This window comes from Salvelinus sp. IW2-2015, linkage group LG1, assembly GCF_002910315.2.
Source record: "Salvelinus sp. IW2-2015 linkage group LG1, ASM291031v2, whole genome shotgun sequence".
Classification (NCBI taxonomy): domain Eukaryota; kingdom Metazoa; phylum Chordata; class Actinopteri; order Salmoniformes; family Salmonidae; genus Salvelinus; species Salvelinus sp. IW2-2015.
Window position 1 is genome coordinate 53804838 of NC_036838.1, and position 24342 is coordinate 53829179.

The 24342-nt window shown below is 43.1% G+C and overlaps 1 protein-coding gene across 1 annotated transcript in view; it reads left to right on the forward strand.

Annotated features, from left to right (window-relative positions):
* Positions 1 to 24342, forward strand: part of cacna2d2a (calcium channel, voltage-dependent, alpha 2/delta subunit 2a) — a 320922-nt gene that overhangs the window by 146662 nt on the left and 149918 nt on the right. Inside the window, 1 exon segment of the mRNA XM_070445771.1 lies at positions 17351 to 17410. Within this exon segment, the coding sequence (XP_070301872.1) occupies positions 17351 to 17410 (60 nt within the window).

A 24342-nucleotide genomic window follows, 5' to 3' on the forward strand; every position in this document is an offset into this window, starting at 1 on the left:
GTGTGTGTGTGTGTGTGTTAGTGGGGTGGGGCTCTCTGAGTGTGTGTCTCACCTCAGAATTAGAATTAGACGTTAAGGCAGGGGTTCGCACAACCCCATTTTGATATCTGAAAATTCTCGCGACCCCACCCATGTGAAAAAAAAATTGAACTAACAGCCAAAGGTTACTTTTTTATTTGGGGCTGTAGCAGTCAATTGAAAAACATTTGAACAGTATTTCTGATTGTCTTCTCAACTCACTATCACATACTTTTAATGTGGGGCGATGACAGGCAATTGAAAATGAGTCTGACATAATGGAGCTTATTTCACCACCACTAATGAGATGGATGTGCTTGATGCCTAGGAGCTTCTCAAAGTCAGGGGGCGTAGTCGACAGTGCGCATCAAATTTCTGCTGTTGCATCCAACCTGGATCGATATTTGGCTTTAATGCAGACGAGAGCACTGCAGATATGAGCTGGCGAAGGGTAGTCTACCATTAGTGTTATGGTGCTTTCAAGACAACTGGGAACTCTGAAAATACAAGAACATGACATCAGTTATCTTTAGGTCGGAAAGTCAGAACTCTAGAAAGAGCCCAGAGTTCCCGAGTTGGAATTCTGAGTTGATGACCGTTCAAAACAATTTTTTCCCAGTCGGAGCTCGTTTCTTTCCGTGTTCCCAGCTGTCTTGAACGCACTGAAGTCGGAAGTTGAAAATGTCTGAGTTCCCAGTTGTTTTGAGACGGCAGGGTATTCCCTTTGAGTCAGGAACAAAAACTCCTCCGTAGTGACCCGTGAATGTGTTGTCTGCTGCATTCAGTCACATGACAGCTCAATCAGCTGTTCGATTTCACTTACAAACATTTAGACTGAGCCAGGATCACAGTCCAACGGATTGGGAAGTAGGTCAGTACCAAAGTGCTCTTCCAAGCGTTGGATGTGAGCAGTCATCACTCTTTTAGGACACTTAATGATGCTGTTTTCTATTATTTTCTTTTCGTTACACAGAAAGTCAACCAAGTCTGTTTTTTTACATCTATTGTGAATGACAACAGTTCCTCTCTCAATGCAAAAATATATCCTACACTCCCCCTCGATAACCACCAAGCCTCGGTGTGAAAAAGAACATTGTCATGCTCAAATCCCATATCTCCACATCGTTTTGTGAATAGGGGGCGCGGAGTGGATGTAATTTGATGTAGTTTACAATTGAAGTTACCTGCTGCAGTATACCTCTGAGTTCTGTGCTCAGCTTTTTTGCAGCCAGTTGCTCTCGGTGTATCATACAATGTGTCCATATGGCAGAGGCAGACACATTCAGAACTAGCAGGCAGAGGCCTGCCCTCTGTCCCGCCATAGATGGAGCCCCATCTGTTCAAAAGAACCCACCATTCTATCGCATGGAATCTGTTTTTCGTCAATATAGTCACGCAGCACACTGCCGTTTCCTGCTCGAGAATCGTGAGACTGAACAATATGTCAATGCAGGGCATCTCTGCCCACACAGCTAACGTCCATTTGGAGAGCATAAGCTGGGGTGTTTTTGAGTTGTTCAGTCAGTTTTCTCTTGATTGCTATTAATAGCAAACATTCTTTGTTTAAGTGTTTTCTGACAAAGGTATTGATGTGAGTTTCTGTGCCTCTGCCTCCCCACACATTGTTTTCACCGTATCAATTGCGTCCAGTAATATAAAAGTCTCTGCAATAGTGTGGTTTCATATCGTAGCAGGCCTAACCATTCACCGTGGGAATGATTCAAGTGCAACGCTCAAGTGTGCCCTGAGATCTAAGGGCGCTCTCTGGTTGAATTTGATCTTTTATATATGAATCGTTATCATTTCTATTTTTAAGGTTAACCACATTACAATGATTTTGAGATGCAAAGACAATATTATAATATCTTTTTATCTAATATATTTTTGTATATAAACTTAGCAAAAAAAGAAACATCCCTTTTTCAGGACCCTGTCTTTCAAAGATAATTCGTAAAAATCAAAATAACTTCACAGATCTTCCTTGTAAAGGGTTTAAACACTGTTTCCCATGCTTGTTCAATGAACCATAAACAATTATTGAACATGCACCTGTGGAACGGTCGTTAAGACAATAACAGCTTACAGATGGTAGGCAATTAAGGTCACATTTATGAAAACTTAGGACACTAAAGAGGTCTTTCTACTGGCTCTGAAAAACACCAAAAGAAAGATGCCCAGGGTCCCTGCTCATCTGGGTGAACTTGCCTTAGGCATGCTGCAGGGAGGCATGAGGACTGCAGATGTGGCCAGGGCAATAAATTGCAATGTCCATACTGTGAGACGCCTAAGACAGAGCTACAGGGAGACAGGACGGACAGCTGATCGTCCTCACAGTGGCAGACCATGTGTAACAACACCGGCATAGATCGGTACATCCGAACATCACACCTGCGGGACAGGTACAGGATGGCAACAACAACTGCCCGAGTTACACCAGGAACGCACAATCCCTCCATCAGTGCTCAGACCATTCGCAATAGGCTGAGAGAGGCTTGACTGAGGGCTTGTAGGCCTGTTGTAAGGCAGGTCCTCACCAGACATCACCGGGCACAAACCCACCGTCGCTGGACCAGACAGGACCGGCAAAAAGTGCTCTTCGCCTGCGAGTCGCGGTTTTGTCTCACCAGGGGTGATGGTCGGATTCGCGTTCATCGTCGAAGGAATGAGCGTTACACCGAGGCCTGTACTCTGGAGCGGGATCGATTTGGAGTTGGAGGGTCCGTCATGGTCTGAGGCGGTGTGTCACAGCATCATCGGACTGAGCTTGTTGTCATTGCAGGCAATCTCAACGGTGTGCGTTACAGGGAAGACATCCTCCTCCCTCATGTGGTACCCTTCCTGCAGACTCATCCTGACATGACCCTCCAGCATGACAATGCCACTAGCCATGCTGCTCGTTCTGTGCGTGATTTCCTGCAAGACAGGAATGTCAGTGTTCTGCCATGGCCAGCGAAGAGCCCGGATCTCAATCCCATTGAGCACGTCTGGGACCTGTTGGATCGGAGGGTGAGGGCTAGGACCATTCCCCCCAGAAATGTCTGGGAACTTGCCTTGGTGGAAGAGTGGGGTAACATCTCACAGCAAGAACTGGCAAATCTGGTGCAGTCCACGAGGAGATGCACTGCAGTACTTAATGCATTGGAGCTAGGTTAGGAAGGACACTGTACCATTCATTGATATTAATAGAGTTGTTTTTGGTATTCACCCAGATGAATTTGCAGACAATTAATTGAATTTTCAGACAATTCCAGCCTGTAGTTGCTCTATTGAATGATTATTAGGACCACAATGACCTGCTCTTAGAGGACTTTGTGAAATGGTGTGATGGTTCTGTTGCTTAGTTCCAAAGGTTTTGTGGCTTGATGAGGAAAATGTGTGTTCTTGTGGAACTACACATCTCACATGGAAAAAGACTACATCTCCCAATAGCCCACGTGGCCTGGCAGGAAATACGTGTGTTTTTGGAGATAGCTGGCAGCAGGTTCTGACTGGAGGGAGTACAGCTATGACCGGAATTAACTTTTTTGTAGCAGGTTAGGAGAATTAACGTGGCAGGTTAGGAGACTTAGGTTGAAGTAAGGAAAATGATTAGGTTAAGGGTTAGCTAAAATGCTCTCCTAACTTGCTACGAAAAGTAACTTCCGGTCGTATCTGCACTCCCTCTAGTCACAACTCTAGCAGCTCTTCCTGATTGGGGGACTATTCTATGTAAGTCTGTTGGGCCAGCTACAGTTGGTGGATTCATACTGGAGGCAGAATGGGATGTAGAAAATCCCAGCTGCTTTGCACTAGGTCAGACTAGTTGATTAGCCACCCTATGGCATGGCTACTGGGTTGGATATCTTATCAGAATATGTTTCATAATAGTTTAGGACTGGTAGTTTCAGTGAGGCTGATGAGTAAGTGCTATATTAATATGGTCTTGAGATAAAACAGGTCCAACAGTCTGACTCTTCTCTGCTGTAGCCTTGAGTGGAGAAATACTATTTTAAACCAGCTGTGATCCCATTGATCTAGTCATTTAACATGAGTACTTTCCTTTGTATGACAAGATCATGTTCATACTGTATGCAGAAAGCTGTTATACAGTATGTCAAACTCGAATGATGGTACTCTGGTGTAGAAAGCTTGCATTCTACTATAGAAATCTGGCGTTCTACTAAAACCGTGCCATTCTAGTAAAGACAGATTGTGATAAACAATAGAAAGCGAGCTGCTGCTCATTTTAGAAACACACCAGAATAGAAGGCTGCTGTTGTAGGCTACTGTGCAAAACTGGTGTTCAAGAATTCTAATATAGAAAGCTGTATATGGAAATCTGGTTGTTATTGCTTCTAGAAATTGGTGTTCTGCTTATAGAAATCACTGGTGTCTACTATAGAAATCTGGTGCACTGGTCTACTATAAAAATCTGGTTCTCTGCTATAGAACATCGCGGGGTAGTTTTCTGCTGCCCAGAAATTAATTCTGGTGTTCTTCTGCTATAGAATCTGGGTCTTATTTGTTACGCTATGAGAAATCTGGTGTTCTTTGCTATAGAGAAATCTGGGCCTGCTATAGAGAATCTGGTGTTCTACAAAGAATCTGATGTTTTTCATACTATAGAAACTGTGTTTTTTCTACATAGAAGAAGAAATCTGGTATGTTTCTGCTTATAGAAAATGTTGTTCTGCATAAATCTGGTGTTTCTATAATTTTTAGAGATCGATAGAAATCGTGGTGTTCTAACTATTTTTACGAACATCTGCTCCCTGTCTACTATAGAAAATCGGTTGTCTACTAACTATAGCAAATCTGGTGTTCTTCTATAGAAATCTGGTGTTCTGCTATAGAATCTGGTGTTCCTACCTTCTATAAGAAATCTGGTGTCTTCTAGCTTAAATACGAAATCTGGTTCTGTCCTGCTATATAGACAATCGACTGTGTTTCTACTATAGAAATTCTGGTGTTTCTCTACTTAGAATCTAGAGGTCACATAAGAAATCTTGTTCCTGCTGCTGTCTGCTATAGAAATCTGGTGTTCTTGCTATAGAAATCTGGGTTGTTTCTACTAAGAAATCTGGTGTTTATACTACCTATAGAATAGTAGAAATCTGGTGTTCTACTATAGAAATCTGGTGTTCTACTATAGAAAATCTGGTGTTCTGCTATAGAAATCTGGTGTAATCTGCTAGCTAAGAAATCTGGTGTTATCTGCTATAGAAATTTAGAAATCTGGTGTTCTACTATAGAAATTAGGTGTTCTACTATAGAAATCTGGAGTCCTACTATAGTATCTGTGATATCTTTATAGACAATCGTGTGTTGTTCTCTACTACTAGAAATCTGGTGTTCTGCTATAGAAATCTGGTGTTCTACTATAAGAATCTGGTGTTCTGCTATAGAAATCTGGTGTTCTACTATAGAAATCTGGTGTTCTACTATAGAAATCTGGTGTTCATGCTATAGAAATCTGGTGTCATGCTATAGAAATCTGGTGTTCTCCTATAGAAATCTGGTGTTTTCTCTATAAAATTTTTGTATATAGAAATCTGGTGTTCTACTATAGAAATCTGGTGTTCTTATGAAATATGTATTCTCTATAGAAATCTGGTGTTCTGCTAGAAAATCTGGTGTTCTGCTATAGAAAATCTGTGTCTACTATAGAAATCTGGTGTTCTATAGAAATCGTTGTTCTTCTATAGAAATCTGGTGTTCTATAGAAATATGTTATCTTCTATAGAAATCTGGTGTTCTACTATAGAAATCTGGTGTTCTACTATAGAAATCTGGTGTTCTATAGAAATTCTGGTTTCTATAGAATAGTTGTTCTCTATGAAATCTGGTGTTCTACTATAGAAATCTGGTTTGTTTTCCTATAGAAATATGGTTTCTGCTATAGAAATCTGTGTGTTCTGCTATAGACAAATCTGGTGTTCTACTATAGAAATCTGGTGTTCTATAGAATATCTGGTTTCTTCTATAGAAATCTGGTGTTCTAGCTATAGAAATCTGGTGTTTCTACTATAGAAATCTGTGTGTTCTACTATAGAAATCTGGTGTTCTATAGAAATTGTTTTCTTGCTATAGAAATCTGGTGTTCTGCTATAGAAATCTGGTGTTTGCTTATTGAAATCGGTGTTCTGCTATAGAATTGGGTTTCATAGAATTGGGTGTTTCTACAGTAGAAATCTGGTGTTCTGCTTAGAAATCTGGTGTTCTGCTATTGAAATCTTGGTGTTCTGCTATAGAAATCTGGTGTTCATGCTATAGAAATCTGGTGTTCTTGCTCATAGAAATCTGGGTGTTTCTGCTGCAGAGAAATCTATGGTTCTCTATAAAATCTGGTGTTCTGCTATAGAAATCTGGTGTTCTACTATAGAAATGTGTTTCTACTATAGAAATGGTGTTCTGCTCAAAAAATCTGGTGTTTCTGCTATAGAAATCTGGTGTTCTCTACTTAGAAATTCTGGTGTTCTGCTATAGAATCTGGTGTTCTGCTAATAGAAATCTGGTGTTCTTGCTATATAGAAATCTGGTGTTTCTACTATAGAAATTCTGGTGTTTCTCGCTATAGAAATCTGGTGTTCTGCTATAGAAATCTGGTGTTCTGCTATTAGAAATCTGGGTGTTCTGCTATAGAATCTGGTGTCTACTATAGAAATCTGGTGTTCTGCTATAGAAATTGGTGTTTCTACTATAGAATCTGGTGTTTCTACTATAGAAATCTGGTGTTCTGCTATAGAAATCTGGTGTTCTGCTATAGAATCTGGTGTTCTGCTATAGAAATTGGTGTTCTACTATAGAAATGGTGTTAGTCTTGTTGTATCTATTTTTCTACTATAGAAATCTGGTGTTCTGCTATAGAAATCTGGTGTTCTGCTATAGAAATCTGGTGTTCTGCTATAGAAATTGGTGTTCACTATAGAAATTGGGGTTTCTACTATAGAAATCTGGTGTTCTGCTATAGAAATCTGGTGTTCTGCTATAGAAATCTGGTGTTCTGCTATAGAAATCTGGTGCTGCTATATAAATCTGGTGTTCTACTATAGAAATCTGGTGTTCTACTATAGAAATCTGGTGTTCTGCTATAGAAATCTGGTGTTGCTATAGAAATCTGGGTTGTTCTGCGTCACTATAGAAATCTGGCTGTTCTACTAAATTTTTATTTCTATGCATAAATCTGGCAAAAACTGTGTTCTGAACTGATGAAATCTGGTGTTCTACTATAGAAATCTGGTGTTCTACTATAGAAATTGGTGTTCTGCTATAGAAATCTGGTGTTCTGCTATAGAGAAATCTGGTGTTTATTCTACTATAGAACTGGTGTTCTACTATAGAAATCTGGTGTTCTGCTATAGAAATCTGGTTTGCTGTTCTGCTATAGAAATCTGGTTTTGTGTTTTCTGCTATAGAAATCTGGTGTTCTACTATAGAAATCTGGTGTTCTACTATAGAAATCTGGTGTTCTGCTATAGAAATCTGGTGTTCTGCTATAGAAATCTGGTGTTCTACTATAGAATCTGGTGTTCTACTATAGAAATCTGGTGTTCTACTATAGAGAAATCTGGTGTTCTTCTATAGAAATCTGGTGTTCTACTATAGAAATCTGGTGTTCTCTATATAGAAATCTGGTGTTCTATAAAATATGTTATTCTTCTATAGAAATCTGGTGTTCTTCTATAGAAAGCTGGTGTTCTGCTTTCGAAAATCTGGTGTTCTTACATAGAAATCTGGTGTTCTATAGAAATATGTTATATCTATAGAAATCTTGTGTTCTACTATAGAAATCTGGTGTTCTCTATAGAAATATATTATTCTTCTATAAAATCTGGTGTTCTGCTTTAGAAATCTGGTGTTCTACTATAGAAATCTGGTGCGTGTTCTATAGAAATATGTTATTCTTCTATAGAAAATCTGGTGTGTCTACTATGAAGGAGAAATCTGGTGTTCTACTATAGAAAATATGGTGTTCTACTATAGAAATCTGATGTTCTATAGAAATATAATGTATTCTCTATAGAAATTCTGGTTCTGCTATAGAAATCTGGTGTTCTGCATAGAAATCTGGTGTTCTGCTATAGAAATCTGGTGTTTCTGCTATAGAAATCTGGTTTTCTGCTATAGAAAATCTGGTTTCATCTATTTGTTAGAAGAAATCTGGTGTTCTATTAGAAATCTGGTGTTCTGCTATAGAAATCTGGTGTTCTGCTATAGAAATCTGGTGTTCTGCTATAAATTGGTGTTCTACTATAGAAATCTGGTGTTCTGCTATAGAAATCTGTGTTCTTACTATAGAAATCTGGTGTTCTGCTGCAGAAATCTGGTGTTCTGCTGAAAATATCTGGTGTTCTGCTATAGAAATCTGGTGTTCTATATAGAAATCTGGTGTTCTGCTATAGAAATCTGGTGTCTCCTATAGAAATCTGGTGTTCTGCTCAAAAATCTGGTGTTCTGCTGAAAATCTCGTGTTCTGTAGAAATCTGGTGTTCTACTATATGTGCTGTTCTATGCTGCAAGATCTGCAATCTGTTGTTAGTCTGTCTTTCTACTATAGAAATCTTGCGTTGTTGTGTTCTGCAAAAATCTGGTGTTCTGCTGCAGAAATCTGGTGTCTACTACAAGAAATCTGGTGTTCTGCTATATTTAGAAATCTGGTGTTCTACTATAGAAATCTGGTGTTCTTGCTATAGAAATCTGGGTGTTCTTGCTATAGAAATCTGGTGTCTGCTATAGAAATCTGGTTGTCTACTATAGAAATCTGGTGTTCTGCTATAGAATCTGTGTGTTCTACTATAGAAATCTGGTGTTCTGCTATAGAAATCTGGTGTTCTACTATAGAAATCTGGTGTTCTGCTATAGAAATCTGGTGTTCTGCTATAGAAATCTGGTGTTTCTGCTATAGAAATCTGGTGTTCTGCTATAGAAATCTGGTGTTCTGCTATAGAAATCTGTGGGTTCTACTATAGAAATCTGGTGTCTACTATAGAAATCTGGTGTTCTGCTATAGAAATCTGGTGTTCTGCTATAGAAATCTGGTGTTCTGCTATAGAAATCTGGTGTTCTACTATAGAAATCTGGTGTTCTACTATAGAAATCGTGTTCTGCTGCAAAAATCTGGTGTTCTGCTGCAGAAATCTGGTGTTCTACTATAGAAATGGTGTTATGCTATAGAAATTGGGTGTTTCTACTATAGAAATCTGGTGTTCTGCTATAGAAATCTGGTGTTCTGCTATAGAAATCTGGTGTTCTGCTATAGAAATTGGTGTTCTGCTATAGATTGTTTCTACTATAGAAATCTGGTGTTCTCTAAATCTGTTCGCTATAGAAATCTGGTGTTTCTGCTATAGAAATCTGGTGTTCTGCTATAGAAATCTGGTGTTCTGCTATATAAATCTGGTGTTCTGCTATAGAAATCTGGTGTTCTACTATAGAAATCTGGTGTTCTACTATAGAAATCTGGTGTTCTGCTATGAAATCTGGTGTTCTACTATAGAAATCTGGTGTTCTGCTATAGAAATCTGGTGTTCTACTATAGAAATCTGGTGTTCTACTATAGAAATCTGGTGTTCTACTATAGAAATCTGGTGTTCTGCCTATAGAAATCTGGTGTTCTGCTATAGAAATCTGGTGTTCTTGCTATATAAATCTGTGTTCTGCTATATAAATCTGGTGTTCTACTATAGAAATCTGGTGTTTCTACTATAGAAATCTGGTGTTCTGCTATAGAAAATCTGGTGTTCTGCTATAGAAATCTGGTGTTCTGCTATAGAATCTGGTGTTTGCTAAAATCTGGTGTTCTACTATAGAAATCTGGTGTTTACTATAGAAATCTGGTGTTCTGCTATATAAATCTGGTGTTCTGCTATAGAAATCTGTGTTCTGCTATATAATTGGTGTTCTGCTATAGAAATCTGGTGTTCTACTATAGAAATCTGGTGTTCTGCTATAGAAATCTGGTGTTCTACTATGAGAAATCTGGTGTTCTACTATAGAAATCTTGGTGTGTTCTGCTATAGAAATCTGGTGTTCTGCTATAGGAATCTGGTGTTCTACTATAGAAATCTGGTGTTCTGCTATAGAAATCTGGCGATCTGCTCTAGAAATCGGGTGTTCTACCAGTGCTCTGGTGGGATGGGTAGGTCTGGTATGCTGCTTGGTCTGGTATAGTAACTGGTCTCTGTGGCAGAGAGAGAGAGAGAGAGAGAGACAGACAGACAGACAGACTGCATGCTTAGTGATGAGGAGCGGGGAAATGCAAGAGGAAGTGATATAATTTCCATTGTGGAGGGAAGGGGAAGATTAGGGGGAAACAAAGGCAGGGATTATGTTTGCACAGGGCTATAATAGCACTACACACACAGCCTCTGCAGAACGGGCCCGCCACAGGTCTCTTTGGACCACAGAACAGAGACCGGGTCTCCCAACCACACCCGCAGGGTCTTTCTCCCATCCACCCACTTCCTCACTCCAAGCCAGCTCAGAAGAACTACAATGCCCAGCTGCATATGGGAGAGCAACCAGGGACCTGGGATTAAGGGTCATTATTTCTCCTCATTATTGACCTTCATATTGTTGTGTCTCTCTGAGGAGAGAACAGTATGGTCATGTTATCACTGTCCTCTCAGCACAGGAATTAGAACTTCACATTGGATGTCTCTCATTATAGGGCTTAGTCTAATTAGGAGAACATACATGACAATATGCCAATGCGTGAGGTCCATATCAATGCTGTGTTCCCACTTGCATTCATTTCAAGGGTGTACAGTACAATGATGCAATCATGTACAGTACATGAAGGGTCCATGAATGCATCATTGTACTGTACACAATCTACTTCTCTGTTCTTCTCAGAAAGTAATCAATGATTGATTTATTAATTGACAGTATTTTTTTTTATAAAGTCACTTCAAGTTGCTGGAAATCGTCTTGTGGTTAGATTGGGACCATGATACGAGTTAAAGGCGGGGTAAAACCCTGCTGATAGGTAGAAAGTAAGACAGATGGAGAGAAAGTGACAGGTTACGTATGGCATATGATGGAGGACAAAGCAGGAGGAGGAGATAAAATAATGGGGGAGACAGAAAGAGAGAGAGAAAGAGTTAGTCTGAGATGTTTTAAATTCTGGAGCTGAAAGTCCCATCTGTGGTGGTGGTTGTGGGACTGAGTGATTTCTATGATTGACCCTAATCCCAGCCCAGTGCTAGAAGAGAGACAGACATAATGGACTCTCTCTGCAGACGGACTGCACTCACTCTAACAGGCTCAACTGGCTGGCTGCTGAGGAGGACCACTGGGCCAGTCAGACTGGAGCTTCTCCCCCTACTGGACACAGGGTGATAGGACTCAGGCAAAATACTGCTGACCAACTGGTAGATTTAACCTTATGTGAAGGAAGTGTCTGAATGCTCACTTGGTCACTGGTAAGATTGACAGGCAGGAAGTCAAAGCAGACTTGTTTTTGGGGCTTTGCTAACTGCAGATGTCACTGTGGGAATGTTATCGAACCACCTTTAGCAGTCATGCACAGTGTTAAGGGCCCTATGTTATTGCAGCCTACTGTATGTCACCCAGACACAGTGTTGAGAGGTCAATAAACAGGTGTTGAGTGCCGCAATACACTGCCGCTGCAATCACACGGACTAAACACAGTGTGTTTTGTTGAGTGGCCTGTGTAGTGTTGTTTTTCGAGTGCCCTCGAGATCAACCCGGAGAACAATGTGTTGTGCTGAGTGCCCTTATTGTCATACAGGCCGGCTGAGTGGAGGTCTGGACTGGAGMACCCTAACTCACTGCAGAAATCAGACAGGCGGGTGGGCGGGCCAGGCGTTACGGTGTGGTGTGTCGTTTAGTGGGCTCAACGCAGCATGACATGGCTGGTCCCTGGTATGCTGTCATTCCTCCTAAAATAACACAACTTTGAGTGATTAAACCACTCTCCTCTGGAACAGAGCAAACAGAACAGTTAGGAATATTAAATATGCTAATCGCCTCTCACTGAGCTTTTCATTATGGCTTTTAAGTTCCACAAGTGTAGAAGTGAGAGAGAGACAGAGAGATAGAGAGAGAGAGATCGTGAGAGAGAGATCCTTGGATCCGCCAGGCTTGCAGTAACATCACAGACAAGGACTGAACAAACAGCTCTGATGATCCATCCACCACGTGTACAGTACAGTAATACTGTCAGCTAGTCGATTATATAGTGTGAAGGGTTGAAGATGTATAGCTGCAGTAAAGCACTCTGTTGGACAGCACACAGTGTTTCTACTGCTTGACCTTGTCTGTAGCATCGCCATCGGTGATATAGATGGTGTTAGAGACATTAAAGCAGTGATATTGAAACTGCTGGACTGTGCTGTGTCTCAGTAGTTAGACTGGGTCCATGTCTCTGTACTGTGTGGGCCGGCCTGTGCTGTACTGTACTGTTCTGTACTGTTCTGATCTCACTATGCTCATCCAGTTGCACTAAGTGGCTTGGCTCCAGCCTCCAACATAGATTATATACCCCCCGTCCGTCTCTCAGTCTGATTCATGGTCTGTTTGTGTAGCCCATTCATCTGAGCCAACACATAGTAAGGAGAGACACATGAAGACACATGGCTGTTTTGGAGCAGGGAAGTACTACTTTAAGCTGCTAGAGGAGAGATACGGCCCAGAGACATGGAGCCTTACTGGGGGACTGTAAAAACACAATACTGAGGAAGAAGCCAGAGAAACAGATGACTGAGGAAGAAGCCAGAGAAACAGACGACTGAGGAAGAAGCCAGAGAAACAGACGACTGAGGAAGAAGCCGGAGAAACAGACGACTGAGGAATGAAGCCAGGAGAAAGCAGACGGACTGAGGAGAAGCCGAGAAAAACACACGACTGAGGAAGAAGCCAGAGAAACAGACGACTGAGGAAGAAGCCAGAGAAAACAGACGACTGGGGAAAGAAGACAGAGAAACAGACGACTGAGGAAGAAGCCAGAGAAACAGACGACTGAGGAAGAAGCCAGAGAAACAGACGACTGAGGAAGAAGCCAGAGAAACAGACGACTGAGGAAGAAGCCAAGGAGAACAGACGACTGAGGAAGAAGCCAGAGAAACAGACGACTGAGAAGAAGCCAGAGAAACAGACGACTGAGGGAGAAGACAGAGAAACAGACGACTGAGGAAGAAGCCAGAGAAACAGACGAACGCTGAGGAAGAAGACAGAGAAACAGACGACTGAGGAAGAAGCCAGAAGAAAACAAGACGACTGGAGGAAGAAGCCAGAGAAAAACAGACGACTGAGGAAGAAAGCCAGAGAAACCAGACGACTGAAGGAAGAAGACAGAGAAACAGACGACTGAGGAAGAAGACAGAGAAACAGACGACTGAGAGAAGACAGAGAAACAGAACGACTGAGGAGAAGAAAGCCAGAGAAACAGACGACTGAGGAAGAAGACAGAGAAAACAGACGACTGAGGAAGAAGCCAGAGAAACAGACGACTGGGGAAGAAGCCAGAGAAACAGACGACTGAGGAAGAAGCACAGAGAAACAGACGACTGAGAAGAAACAGAGAAACAGACGACTGAGGAAGAGCAAGAAGAAACAGACGACTGAGGAAGAAGACAGAAAACAGACGACTGAGGAAGAAGCAGAGAAATCAGACGACTGGGAAAGTAAGCCAGAGAAACAGACGACTGAGGAAGAAGCCAGAGAAAAACAGACGACTGAGGGGAAGAAGACAGAGAAACAGAACGACTGAGGAAGAAGACAGAGAAACAGACGACTGGGAAGAAGCGCCAGGAGAAACAGTGACGACTGAGGAAGACGCCAGAGAACAGACGAACTGAGGAAGAAGCCAGAGAAACAGACGACTGGGGAAAAGCCAGAAAAACAGACGACTGGGGAAGAGCGAAAACAGACGACTGAGAAGAAGCAGAGACAGAGACGGCGAAGAAGCAAGACACGACTGGGGAAGAAGACAGAGAAACAGACGACTGAGGAAGAAGCCAGAGAAACACACGACTGAGGAAGAATCCAGAGAAACAAGACGACTGGGGAAGAAGCCAGAGAAACACGCGACTGAGGAAGAATCCAGAGAAACAGACGACTGAGGAAGAAGCCAGAGAAACAGACGACTGGGAAGAAGCCAGAGAAAACAGACGACTGAGGAAGAAGCCAGAGAAACAGACGACTGGGGAAGAGACAGAGAAACAGACGAACTGAGGAAAAGCCAGAGAAACAGACGACTGAGGAAGAAGCCAGAGAGAAACAGACGACTGAGGAAGAAGCCAGAGAAACAGACGACTGAGGCAAGAAAGCCAGAGAAACAGACAACTGAGGAAGAAGCCAGAGAAACGACGACTTGAGGAAGAACCAGAGAAACAGACGACCTGAGGAAGAAGACAGAGAAACAGACGACTGAGGAAGAAGCCAGAGAAAACAGACGACTGAGGAAGAAGACAGGAAACAGACGGACTGAGGAAGAAGCTAGAGAAGAACAGACGACTGAGAAGAAGCCAGAAAACAGACGACTGAGGAAGAAGCAGAGAAACAGACGACTGAGGAAGAAGACAGAGAAACAGACGACTGAGGAAGAAGACAGAGAAACAGACGACTGAGGAAGAAGACAGAGAACAGATGACTGAGGAAGAGCCAGAGAAACAGACGACTGAGGAAGAAGAGCCAGAGAAACAGACGACTGGGGAAGAAGCAGAGAAACAGACGACGGGGAAGAGACAAGAAACAGACGACTGAGGAAGAAGCCAGAGAAACAGACGACTGGGGAGAAGCAGAGAAACAGACGAGGGAAGAGAGAGAACAGACGACTGAGGAAGAAGCAGAGAAACAACGACTGAGGAAGAACCAGAGAGAAACAGACGACTGGGGAAGAAGCCAGAGAAAACACGACTGAGAAGAACCAGAGAAACAGACGACTGAGGAGAAGCCAGAGAAACAGACGACTGAGGAAGAAGCCAGAGAAACAGACGACTGAGGAAGAAGCTCAAGGAGAAACAGACGACGAGGAAGAAGCCAGAGAAACTGACGACTGAGGAAGAAAGACAGAGAAACAGACGACTGAGGAAGAAGCCAGAGAAACAGACGACTGAGGAAAGAGCCAGAGAAAACAGACGACTGGGGAAGAAGCCAGAGAAACAGACGACTGAGGAAGAAGCCAGAAGAAACAGACGACTGAGAAGAAGCCAGAGAAAATCAGACGAATCTGAGGAAGAAGCCAGAGAAAACAGACGACTGAGGGAAGAAGCCAGAGAAACAGAGACTGAGGAAGAAGCCAGAGAAACACACGACTGAGGAGAAGACAGAGAAACAGATGACGAGGAAGAAGCCAGAGAAACGACGACTGAGAAGAAGCCAGAGAAACACACGACTGAGGAAGAAGACAGAGAAACAGACGACTGAGGAAGAAGACAGATCATCAGGAAGGAAGGTCAGAGAATGAGGGAGGAACCATTCTTCATATACAGTGTCATGGACATGGACACTACATTTGTATTTCCTCATTCATCATGATTCATGTCCTCTTCTCCTTTTTTATAATTTTCGTCTCCTTGAAGAGACGTCACAGATAGACAGACACGTATTGACAGACTACCATCGTTTGGCATTGAAAGGTCTCACTGGAAAAACAACAACTTGTAAAGGCTTTATATCTTCATAAGCATTCACAAATCATTTATATGCAAAGTCTTACTATACATGAAGGGTGAGACAAAAGGTTCTCACTTACATCTGTTATTATTTTGCCATATGTGGCATATAGGGCTAACCCTTTAGCCATATGTTCAGTTCTCAGGCCAATTCAGAGCAGTGTAGAATCTGGAGGTAATTGTTTAGCCAGCAGCACACTCCACTGTTGATCGCTAATTGAAAACTGTTGGATTACGAACACTCAAGAGTGCCCTTTAGCTAGGTTGACCCCTCCATTGTATACACAACGCCACACTGTCACACAACTGAGGACGTTTCCTTCAATGAACTTTGTGGCGATCATTTCATTAGACTAATTAGCTCTGCTGTATGTGTCATTGTTTCAGTGGTTCACCTCATTAGTAGTGACTGAATAAAATCTACATTTCATTGTTTCTTAATATAATCCTCATTCAGGTGATTAAGACCCTTATGATCCTGGCATTCAGCTATTGTTTCACTAACAAGGTTAGTGATATCATAAACGGAGTAGGTAGGGGCTAGGTCTGGCTAGCTGTGAGTGGGAGGGTCTTAGTGATGGGGGACTCGGGGGGGATGGACCTTCAGACAGAAATAGGACACTTCTCTCTCTAACGAGAGTTTATCACTTTCCTTTCTTTAGGAGAGAAAAAAATGTGCTTGGGGAATGTGGTCCCTTTGATGTTGTACCAGAAATGAAAGTCCACTTAGTGGGAGTCTAAATAGGGTTTGTCATTTTCAAGCCCAGGGACTGTGTGGCTGGCAGGCTGACTGACTGGCTGGCTGCCTGACTGGCTGGGTGGATGACTGGTTGGCTGACTGGCTGGTTGACTGGCTGACTGGCTGGCTGACTGGCTGATAGGGGACGCAAACCAGATATTTCCCTAGGGGGTTGAAGTGGGAGCAGAGAGGAAACCTAGACACAGTACTGAGGCATGGTACCATGCAGACACACAGGGAAGAGACTGTCTCTTTAGAGACTCACTCTATTTTGCCATTGGGCGATGAGATATTGTGTGTCGCCCATAAGCCTCTACACATAGACAGTAATACTCCATGTTATAATCCCTGTGCAATTAATTATGTCAGACCTATATTATAACTATTAATAGTTAGGAACCAAAATGCGAAAACGTGCCGAGAATACGAAAATAAAGCGAGCAACATTGCACTGAACCCCTTTAGCCACGAAAAGGCATTTGACAAACATTCCTTTTCCGTTTGGTTTGGTAAAGTGACATTTTATTCAACATGTTCATGTTATTCAATGGCCCTCACCTTCTCCACTCCAAATGCTAACTGAATTACCCCTTGGAATAACACCGTTGTAATCACAGTTTATTTCCAACACACTATAGCTAGCCTAAATGTGTCTGGCACCATTTTGCTACAGTACATGGTTTGAAATTGTAGTCATTTAGCTTGCGCCTTACAGAAATTAAATTCCCCCGACAGTGAGGAGAAATGTGTAAGCCCATTGAGGAGCATGCTGAGCTTGGCACCAGTCACTGCCTCTAGAATTATACAGTCTATGAACAGCACTTAGTTCACTTAGTGTTTTCCCTCGAGAACAGGTTGGCACACACACACAACCACACACTCTGACACCTACCCACTGAACCAGAGGAGCCTTTAACCCTGACCTCTGTATTGACCCTTGACCCTGACCTCTGATTCATGTGTGTTTCCTGTATAGAGGCTGGCCAGGGAGGCGGAGCAGCTGCAGACAGATTTTCCCTGGCTGGACAGTATCAAGGTAAAGTTAGAACCTCCCTCTCTCTCTTTTCTCTCTCGCGCACTCTCTCTCTCTTTCTTTTCTCTCTCTCGCACTCTCACCATTTCATCCATATTTCTACCCATCTCTCTTCCTCTATCTGTCTCTTCATATTTACATTTATCCACCAAAGTAACACAACCTGTATTTTGTTGTCTTTTAAATGTCAATGCTATCAGTATTACAGACACATGTACACACTCACATGCACCACCCAGAATGAAGATGTTTTATGTGTGTTTGAGCATTCGATAATGTCCCACGGCCTATTTCTACATAATGGTGAATCTGTGTTGTGCATGTAAGGCCAAAGCAGGTTGAACTTTGCATTTTCCAACACCTGACCTTTAAAACAGCAGAACACCACTCCCTGTTAATGTCTACATCTCAGAACGTTCAGTATTACTTGGCTTGTGTTTTGTGTGTGTTTGGTGCGTGTTTTTGGTGCGTTTGTGTATATCTGTATGTGTCTGTTTGTGTGTGTGCTCCACTCATTCTCAGATTTACAAACACACAGATGCCCCGTATATACACACACACACACTCAATCTCACACCCAACACAAGATACAACAGCGGGGAGTGTGTGTGTGTGTATCTTCTGTCTCCAGGGAGACGAGCTAGCTGTCATGGTACACTTCCCACAAATAGATTTTTAACCCCGCGCCTCCCAGGGGATATTTGAGAATAGGCTTTAACTGATTTTAAACAAATTATTATGAGCCATACTTCCCAGCAAAGTCCATTTGTATTCATGGTCGCTTACACTGAAGCCGAAGTTTGGGGGTGACAGTGGCTGCACCTCTCTCCACCCGCTGTTCCCACCGACCCAGGGTGGTTCTGTCTGTCAGTGCATCTGTCCCCTTCGCTCAGGGCCGGGCAGGACTGATGCCTTCATCTATGTCTGCCTGTGGCCAGCTGGTCAGCTTTAATGTTGCTCAATCGGATGTGTACCCATGCAGGTAGTTGCATTTGGGTCACAGTGCCCTCACACAGCACACCTGTTCATAGGTAACTGCATTCAATATGGTTTCACTGTCTCTTCAAGTGGCAAAGCCAGCTCTCTCCCTTTCCCACTAATTTCCCCTCTTCCTCTCTTTCTCTCTCTCTCTCCCATTATCTCTCTACCTCATCCCTCTCTCTCTCTCCTTCTGTCTGACCCTCACCCCTTCCCCTCTCCCTCTCTCTCTCTCTCCTTCTGTCTGACCCTCACCCCTTCCCCTCATTCCCTCTCGCTCTCTCTTCTGGTTCTGACCCTCACCCCTTCCCCCTCATCCCTCCCTCTCTCTCCTCTCCCTTCTGTATGACCCTACCCCCTTCCCCTCATTCCCGCTCTCCTCTCTCTCCTTCTGGTCTACCCTCACCCCTTTCCCCTCATCCCTCTCTCTCTCTCTCCTTCTGAGTTTGACCCTCACCCCTTCCCCTCCTCTCTCCTCGCTCGCTCTTCCTTCTGTCTGACCCCTCACCCTCCCTCATCCTCCCTCTCTCTCTCTCGTGCTCTCTCTCCTTCTGTCTGACACACCCACTTCCTCGATCACCTCCCCACTCTCTACTTATACTCATCTCCTTCAGGCTGACACTGCAGCCCTTCCCTCTCCATCTCTCTCTCTCTCCTTAACTGGTCTTGACCTCTCACTCACTATCCCCCTCATCCCTCCCTCTCTCTCTCTACTAGTCGACCCATCATCCCTTCGATCACCCCCTCTCTCTCCTTCGTCTGACCTCACCCCTTCCCCTCATCCCTCCTCTCTCTCTCCTTCTGTCTGACCCTCACCCCATTCCCCTCTCCCTCTCTCTCTCTCTCCTTCTGATCTGACCCTCACCCCTCCTCACCCTTCCCTCCATCCCTCCACTCTATCTCTCTCTCCTTCTGTCTACCCTCACCCCTTCCCCTCTCCCTCTCTCTCTCTCTCCTTCTTTCTGACCCTCACCCCTTCCCCTCACCCTCCCTCTCTCTCTCTCTCCTCTGTCTGACCCTCACCCCTTCCCCTCTCCCTCTCCTCCTCTCTCCTTCTGTCTGACCCTCACCCCTTCCCTCATTCTTCCCTCTCTCCTCTCTCCTTCTTGTCTGACCCTCACCCCTTCCCTCATTCTTCCCTCTCCTCTCTCTCCTTCTGTCTGACCCTCACCCCTTCCCCCGCCTTCCACTTTTTTTCTTATCTGGCCATGTCTTTAATCAGCCATGAAAACAGTTAGAAAATATCATATTGTTGCAAATACTAATAAGTGATTGGAGCTGATTTCATTGCCTTTATAATTAGACCAGTGTAATGAATCTCGGCAGGGGTGACTGGGAAACCATTAAAGAAAACTTGTTGGGAGGGAGGGAAGGGAGGTGGAGAGAGCAGATATGCTTGTAGATTTGGTGTGCTTTTCTAATTCCTTTTGGTGACACCTCGACTGAGTGACACTGTAATAGATTAGGGGGGCATGATCTTTTGGCATATTAGGAACAGCACAGAGCATCTTAAACTACCCGGTGGAGCAAGCTGTCAGACTCCGAGAGAAAGGTGTTTATGTAAAACAGACAGTAGAATTTGTGTTTGTCTATGTGTATGGGAATGTGTGTGGTTGTGTGGTGTGTGTGTGTGTGTGTGTGTGTGTGTGTGTGTGTGTGTGTGTGTGTGTGTGTGTGTGTGTGTGTTTCCTACCTGGCCTTGCCCATCTTCTATGTTCAATAACACCGCAGACATCATACGACACAATGATATGGCTGTTCCCTCTTCCACTGCACTGCTGCTGTTGCATCTGTTACCATAACGACAGACCTTCTTTCTTCCTATTGTAACTATGACGATGGTGCCTGGGTTGGTAATATGATCACCCCGATGGTCCAACATTTTGACCGTTGGACTGTTGGTGGTCATAACACCTGTTGTGATGGTCGTTCAGGGTTTTAAATCCATTGGAATTAAATGGTGTGTGAAATAGACATTAAAGTGTTTGATTGCTCCTGATTTCTCAAGATCATAGGTCATCCTATCTCAGCTCTGTCAGGGTCTCTTTCCAGACCATTAATTTTATTGTATTGTCTCTGGATGCATTCTCTTGGGTCTCTGCTTTTTAGTAGCAGGGCCCCAGGGCTAATGACTACAAGAACCAGCCCCTAAATCATTTCACATTACAGTCATTTATACAGTTGAAGTCGGAAGTTTGCATACACTTTAGCCAAATAAATTTAAACTCAGTTTTTCACAATTTCTGACATTTAATCCTAGTTAAAAGTCCCTGTTTTAGGTCAGTTAGGATTACCACTTTATTTTAAGAATGTGAAATGTCAGAATAATTGTAGAGAGTGATTTATTTAAGCTTTTATTTATTTCATCACATTCCCAGTGGGTCAGAAGTTTACATACACTCAATTAGTATTTGGTAGCATTGCCTTTAAATTGTTTAACTTGGGTCAAATGTTTCAGGTAGCCTTCCACAAGCTTCCCACAATAAGTTGGGTGAATTTTGGCCCATTGCTCCTGACAGAGCTGGTGTAACTGAGTCAGGTTTGGTGGCCTCCTTGCTCGCACACGCTTTTTCAGTTCTGCCCACAAATTTTATATAGGATTGAGGTGATGTGATGGCCACTCCAATACCTTGACCTTGTTGTCTTTAAGCCATTTTGCCACAACTTTGGATGTATGCTACCAAGCTTTAACTTCCTGACTGATGTCTTGAGATGTTGCTTCACTATATCCACATCATTTTCCTCCCTCATGATGCCATCTATTTTGTGAAGTGCACCAGTCCCTCCTGCAGCAAGCACCCCACAACATGATGCTGCCACCCCCGTGCTTCACGGTTAGGATGGTATTCTTCGGCTTGCAAGCCTCCCCCTTTTTCCTCCAAACACAACAATGGTCATTATGGCAAAACAGTTCTATTTATGTTTCATCAGACCAGAGGACATTTCTCCAAAAAGTACGATCTTTGTTCCCGTGTGCAGTTGCAAACCGTAGTCTGGTTTTTTTATGGCAGTTTTGGAGCAGTGTCTTCTTCCTTGCTGAGTGGCCTTTCAGGTTATGTCGATATAAGACTCATTTTACTGTGGATATAGATACTTTTGTACCTGTTTCCTCCAGCATCTTCACAAGGTCCTTGCTGTTGTTCTGGGATTGATTTGCACTTTTCGCACCAAAGTCCGTTCATCTCTAGGAGACAGAACCCGTTACCGACCTGAGCGGTATGATGGCTGCGTGGTCCCATGGTGTTTATACTTGCGTACTATTGTTTGTACAGATGAACGTGGTACCTTCAGGGGTTTAGAAATTGCTCCCAAGGTGAACCAGACTTGTGGAGGTCTACATTTTTTTTCTGAGGTCTCGGCTGATTTCTTTTGATTTTCCCATGATGTCAAGCAAAGAGGCACTGAGTTTGAAGGTAGGCCTTGAAATACATCCACAGGTACACTTCCAATTGACTCAAATTATGTCAATTAGCCTATCAGAAGCTTCTAAAGCCATGACATAATTTTCTGGATTTTTCCAAGCTGTTTAAAGGCACACTCAATTTAGTGTACATACATTTCTGATCCACTGGAATTGTGATACAGTGAATTATAAGTGAAATACTCTGTCTGTAAACAATTGTTGGAAAAATGACTTGTGTCATGCACAAAGTAGATGTCCTAACTGACTTGCCAAAACTATAGTTTGTTACCAAGAAATGTGTTGAGTGGTTGAAAAACGAGATTTAATGACTCCAACCTAAGTTAATGTAACTTCCGACTTCAACTGTATATATACATACACACACACACACACTACTGTTCAAAAGTTTGTTGTCACTCAGAAATGGCCTTGTTTTTGAAAGAAATCAAATGTTTTGTCCATTAAAATAACATCAAATTGATCAGAAATACAGTGTAGACATTGTTAATGTTGGAAATTACTATTGTAGCTGGAAATGGCAGAATTTTTATGTAATATCTACATAGGCGTACAGAGGCCCATTGTAAGCAACCATGTTATCTGCTATGACTTATTAAAGGAAATTATCATGACACTAGGTGAGACCTAAATGCAGACACAGGAGGCAGATGGTTGGAGTTTAAGATGTTTAATAAATCCAAAGGTAGTAGGCAAGAGAATGGTCGTGGACAGGCAAAAGGTCAAAACCAGATCAGAGTCCAGGAGGTACAGAGTGGCAGACAGGCTCGAGGTCAGGGCAGGCAGAATGGTCAGGCAGGCGGGTACAGAGTCCAAAACAGGCAAGGGTCAAAACCGGGAGGACTAGAAAAAGGAGAAAATGCAAAGCAGGAAAACGTGAAAAACCGCTGGTAGGCTTTGACATATAAGGCGAACTGGCACAGAGAGACAGGAAACACAGGGATAAATACACTGTCACAGAGAGACAGGAAACACAGGGATAAATACACTGTCACAGAGAGACAGGAAACACAGAAATGCTTCATTTATTAGAGCGGTATAGAAAGCTGCGTAGACGGCTCCTTCTCTCGGTTGACCGTTTCTCCTCCTTTTCTCTCTCTCGTCTATCGAAACACTCCCTCGCTCCCCCCGCCTCAACGCCCTCACCTTCTCTCTGGCCGCTATCTGCCTCCCCTGTTTCCTCTCTCTCTATCCAAAACCTCCCTCGCTCCCCACCGCCCTCACCTTCTCCTGCTTCGCCTGCTGCCTATCTCCTCCTCTTTTCTCCTCCCTCTTATCAAACCTCCCTCGCTCCCACACCCCTCACCTTCTCTCTCTCCCTCTTTCCACTGATGGTCTCTCATCCCTCACCCCTCTCCCCCCCCGTTTCTCCTATAGTAACTCACCCCTCTCCCCCTGTTTCTCACATGTAACTCATCAGTTCTCTTCGCTCCTTAACGACTACAGCTATTAGCGCTAATGCATTCAAACGCTAGCAACAGCGCAGTGCCCACATACATCTGATGAGAACTGGAGTGTCTCTATCCCCCAGTCTTTCCACCAGGTCCCTTACTTCCTACACATCAAGATCGACAAACCCACTCCAGAGATCATCAATGTCATGTGTCATGTGGTCTAGCGGACCAGGCCTTTGTAATTCTCAAATTGATTATTATCATACAGTACAGCTTGCGTAAGTACTCCACTGGTTTTAGACTACTAATAGTGCGTGATTAAAACAGGTAACACTACCTTGTAACTTTTGCCTGTGATTGACAAGTAAGTCTTCTTGCATCGGATTGCATTAACTGATGGTGGTATTGAATATGAAATAAAAGATATAATAAAGTAACAAAACAAGAGATGATGCCAAACACCTTTCGTGTATCTCATAAAGAGAAAATAACAGAGTTACGTTTATAAAGTCTGAATCTGGTTCGGTAAACATATATATTTTTAAAAATAATCTAATCATTAGAACTGGCAAAGCAGTTTGCATACTGGAGCTTATTCTCAAAGAGCGCCTTAGTCATAGCAACATGTGTATCTTCCCAGATGTAAAAATGCTATAAATATCTTATATGTTATTCAATGGCATGAAATTGTCAACAATGTTGCGTCACACCCGATCAGTTCACCTCTTTATGCCCCCCCCCCTCGTTCCTGTCCCTGCCTGCTCTCCCCATGTATATCTGTGTTCTGTCTCTTGAGTGATTTACGGTTGTCCTTGCAGATGTATTTTCCTGTGTTCCGTTCTCTTTGGTGATATCATTGTTCTTCTTGTGTATTGTCCTCAAGATGTCGTTCCTCTGTTCGTTTTCCCGTGCGTCTCTCTGTGACCAGTGCTAGTATTACCTGCTTTTCCTGTCTCTGCTTGAGAACAGGTCAGTGGATTTATCCCTGTGTTCCTGTCTCTCTGTGACAGGTATTATCCTACCCATGCTGATTTCCTGTTCTCTTACCGTGACAGAGTATTTATCCTGTTGTCTCTCCGTCTCTCTGTGTGACCAGTAATTTATCCCTGTGTTCCTGTCTCTCTGTGACAGTGTATTATCCC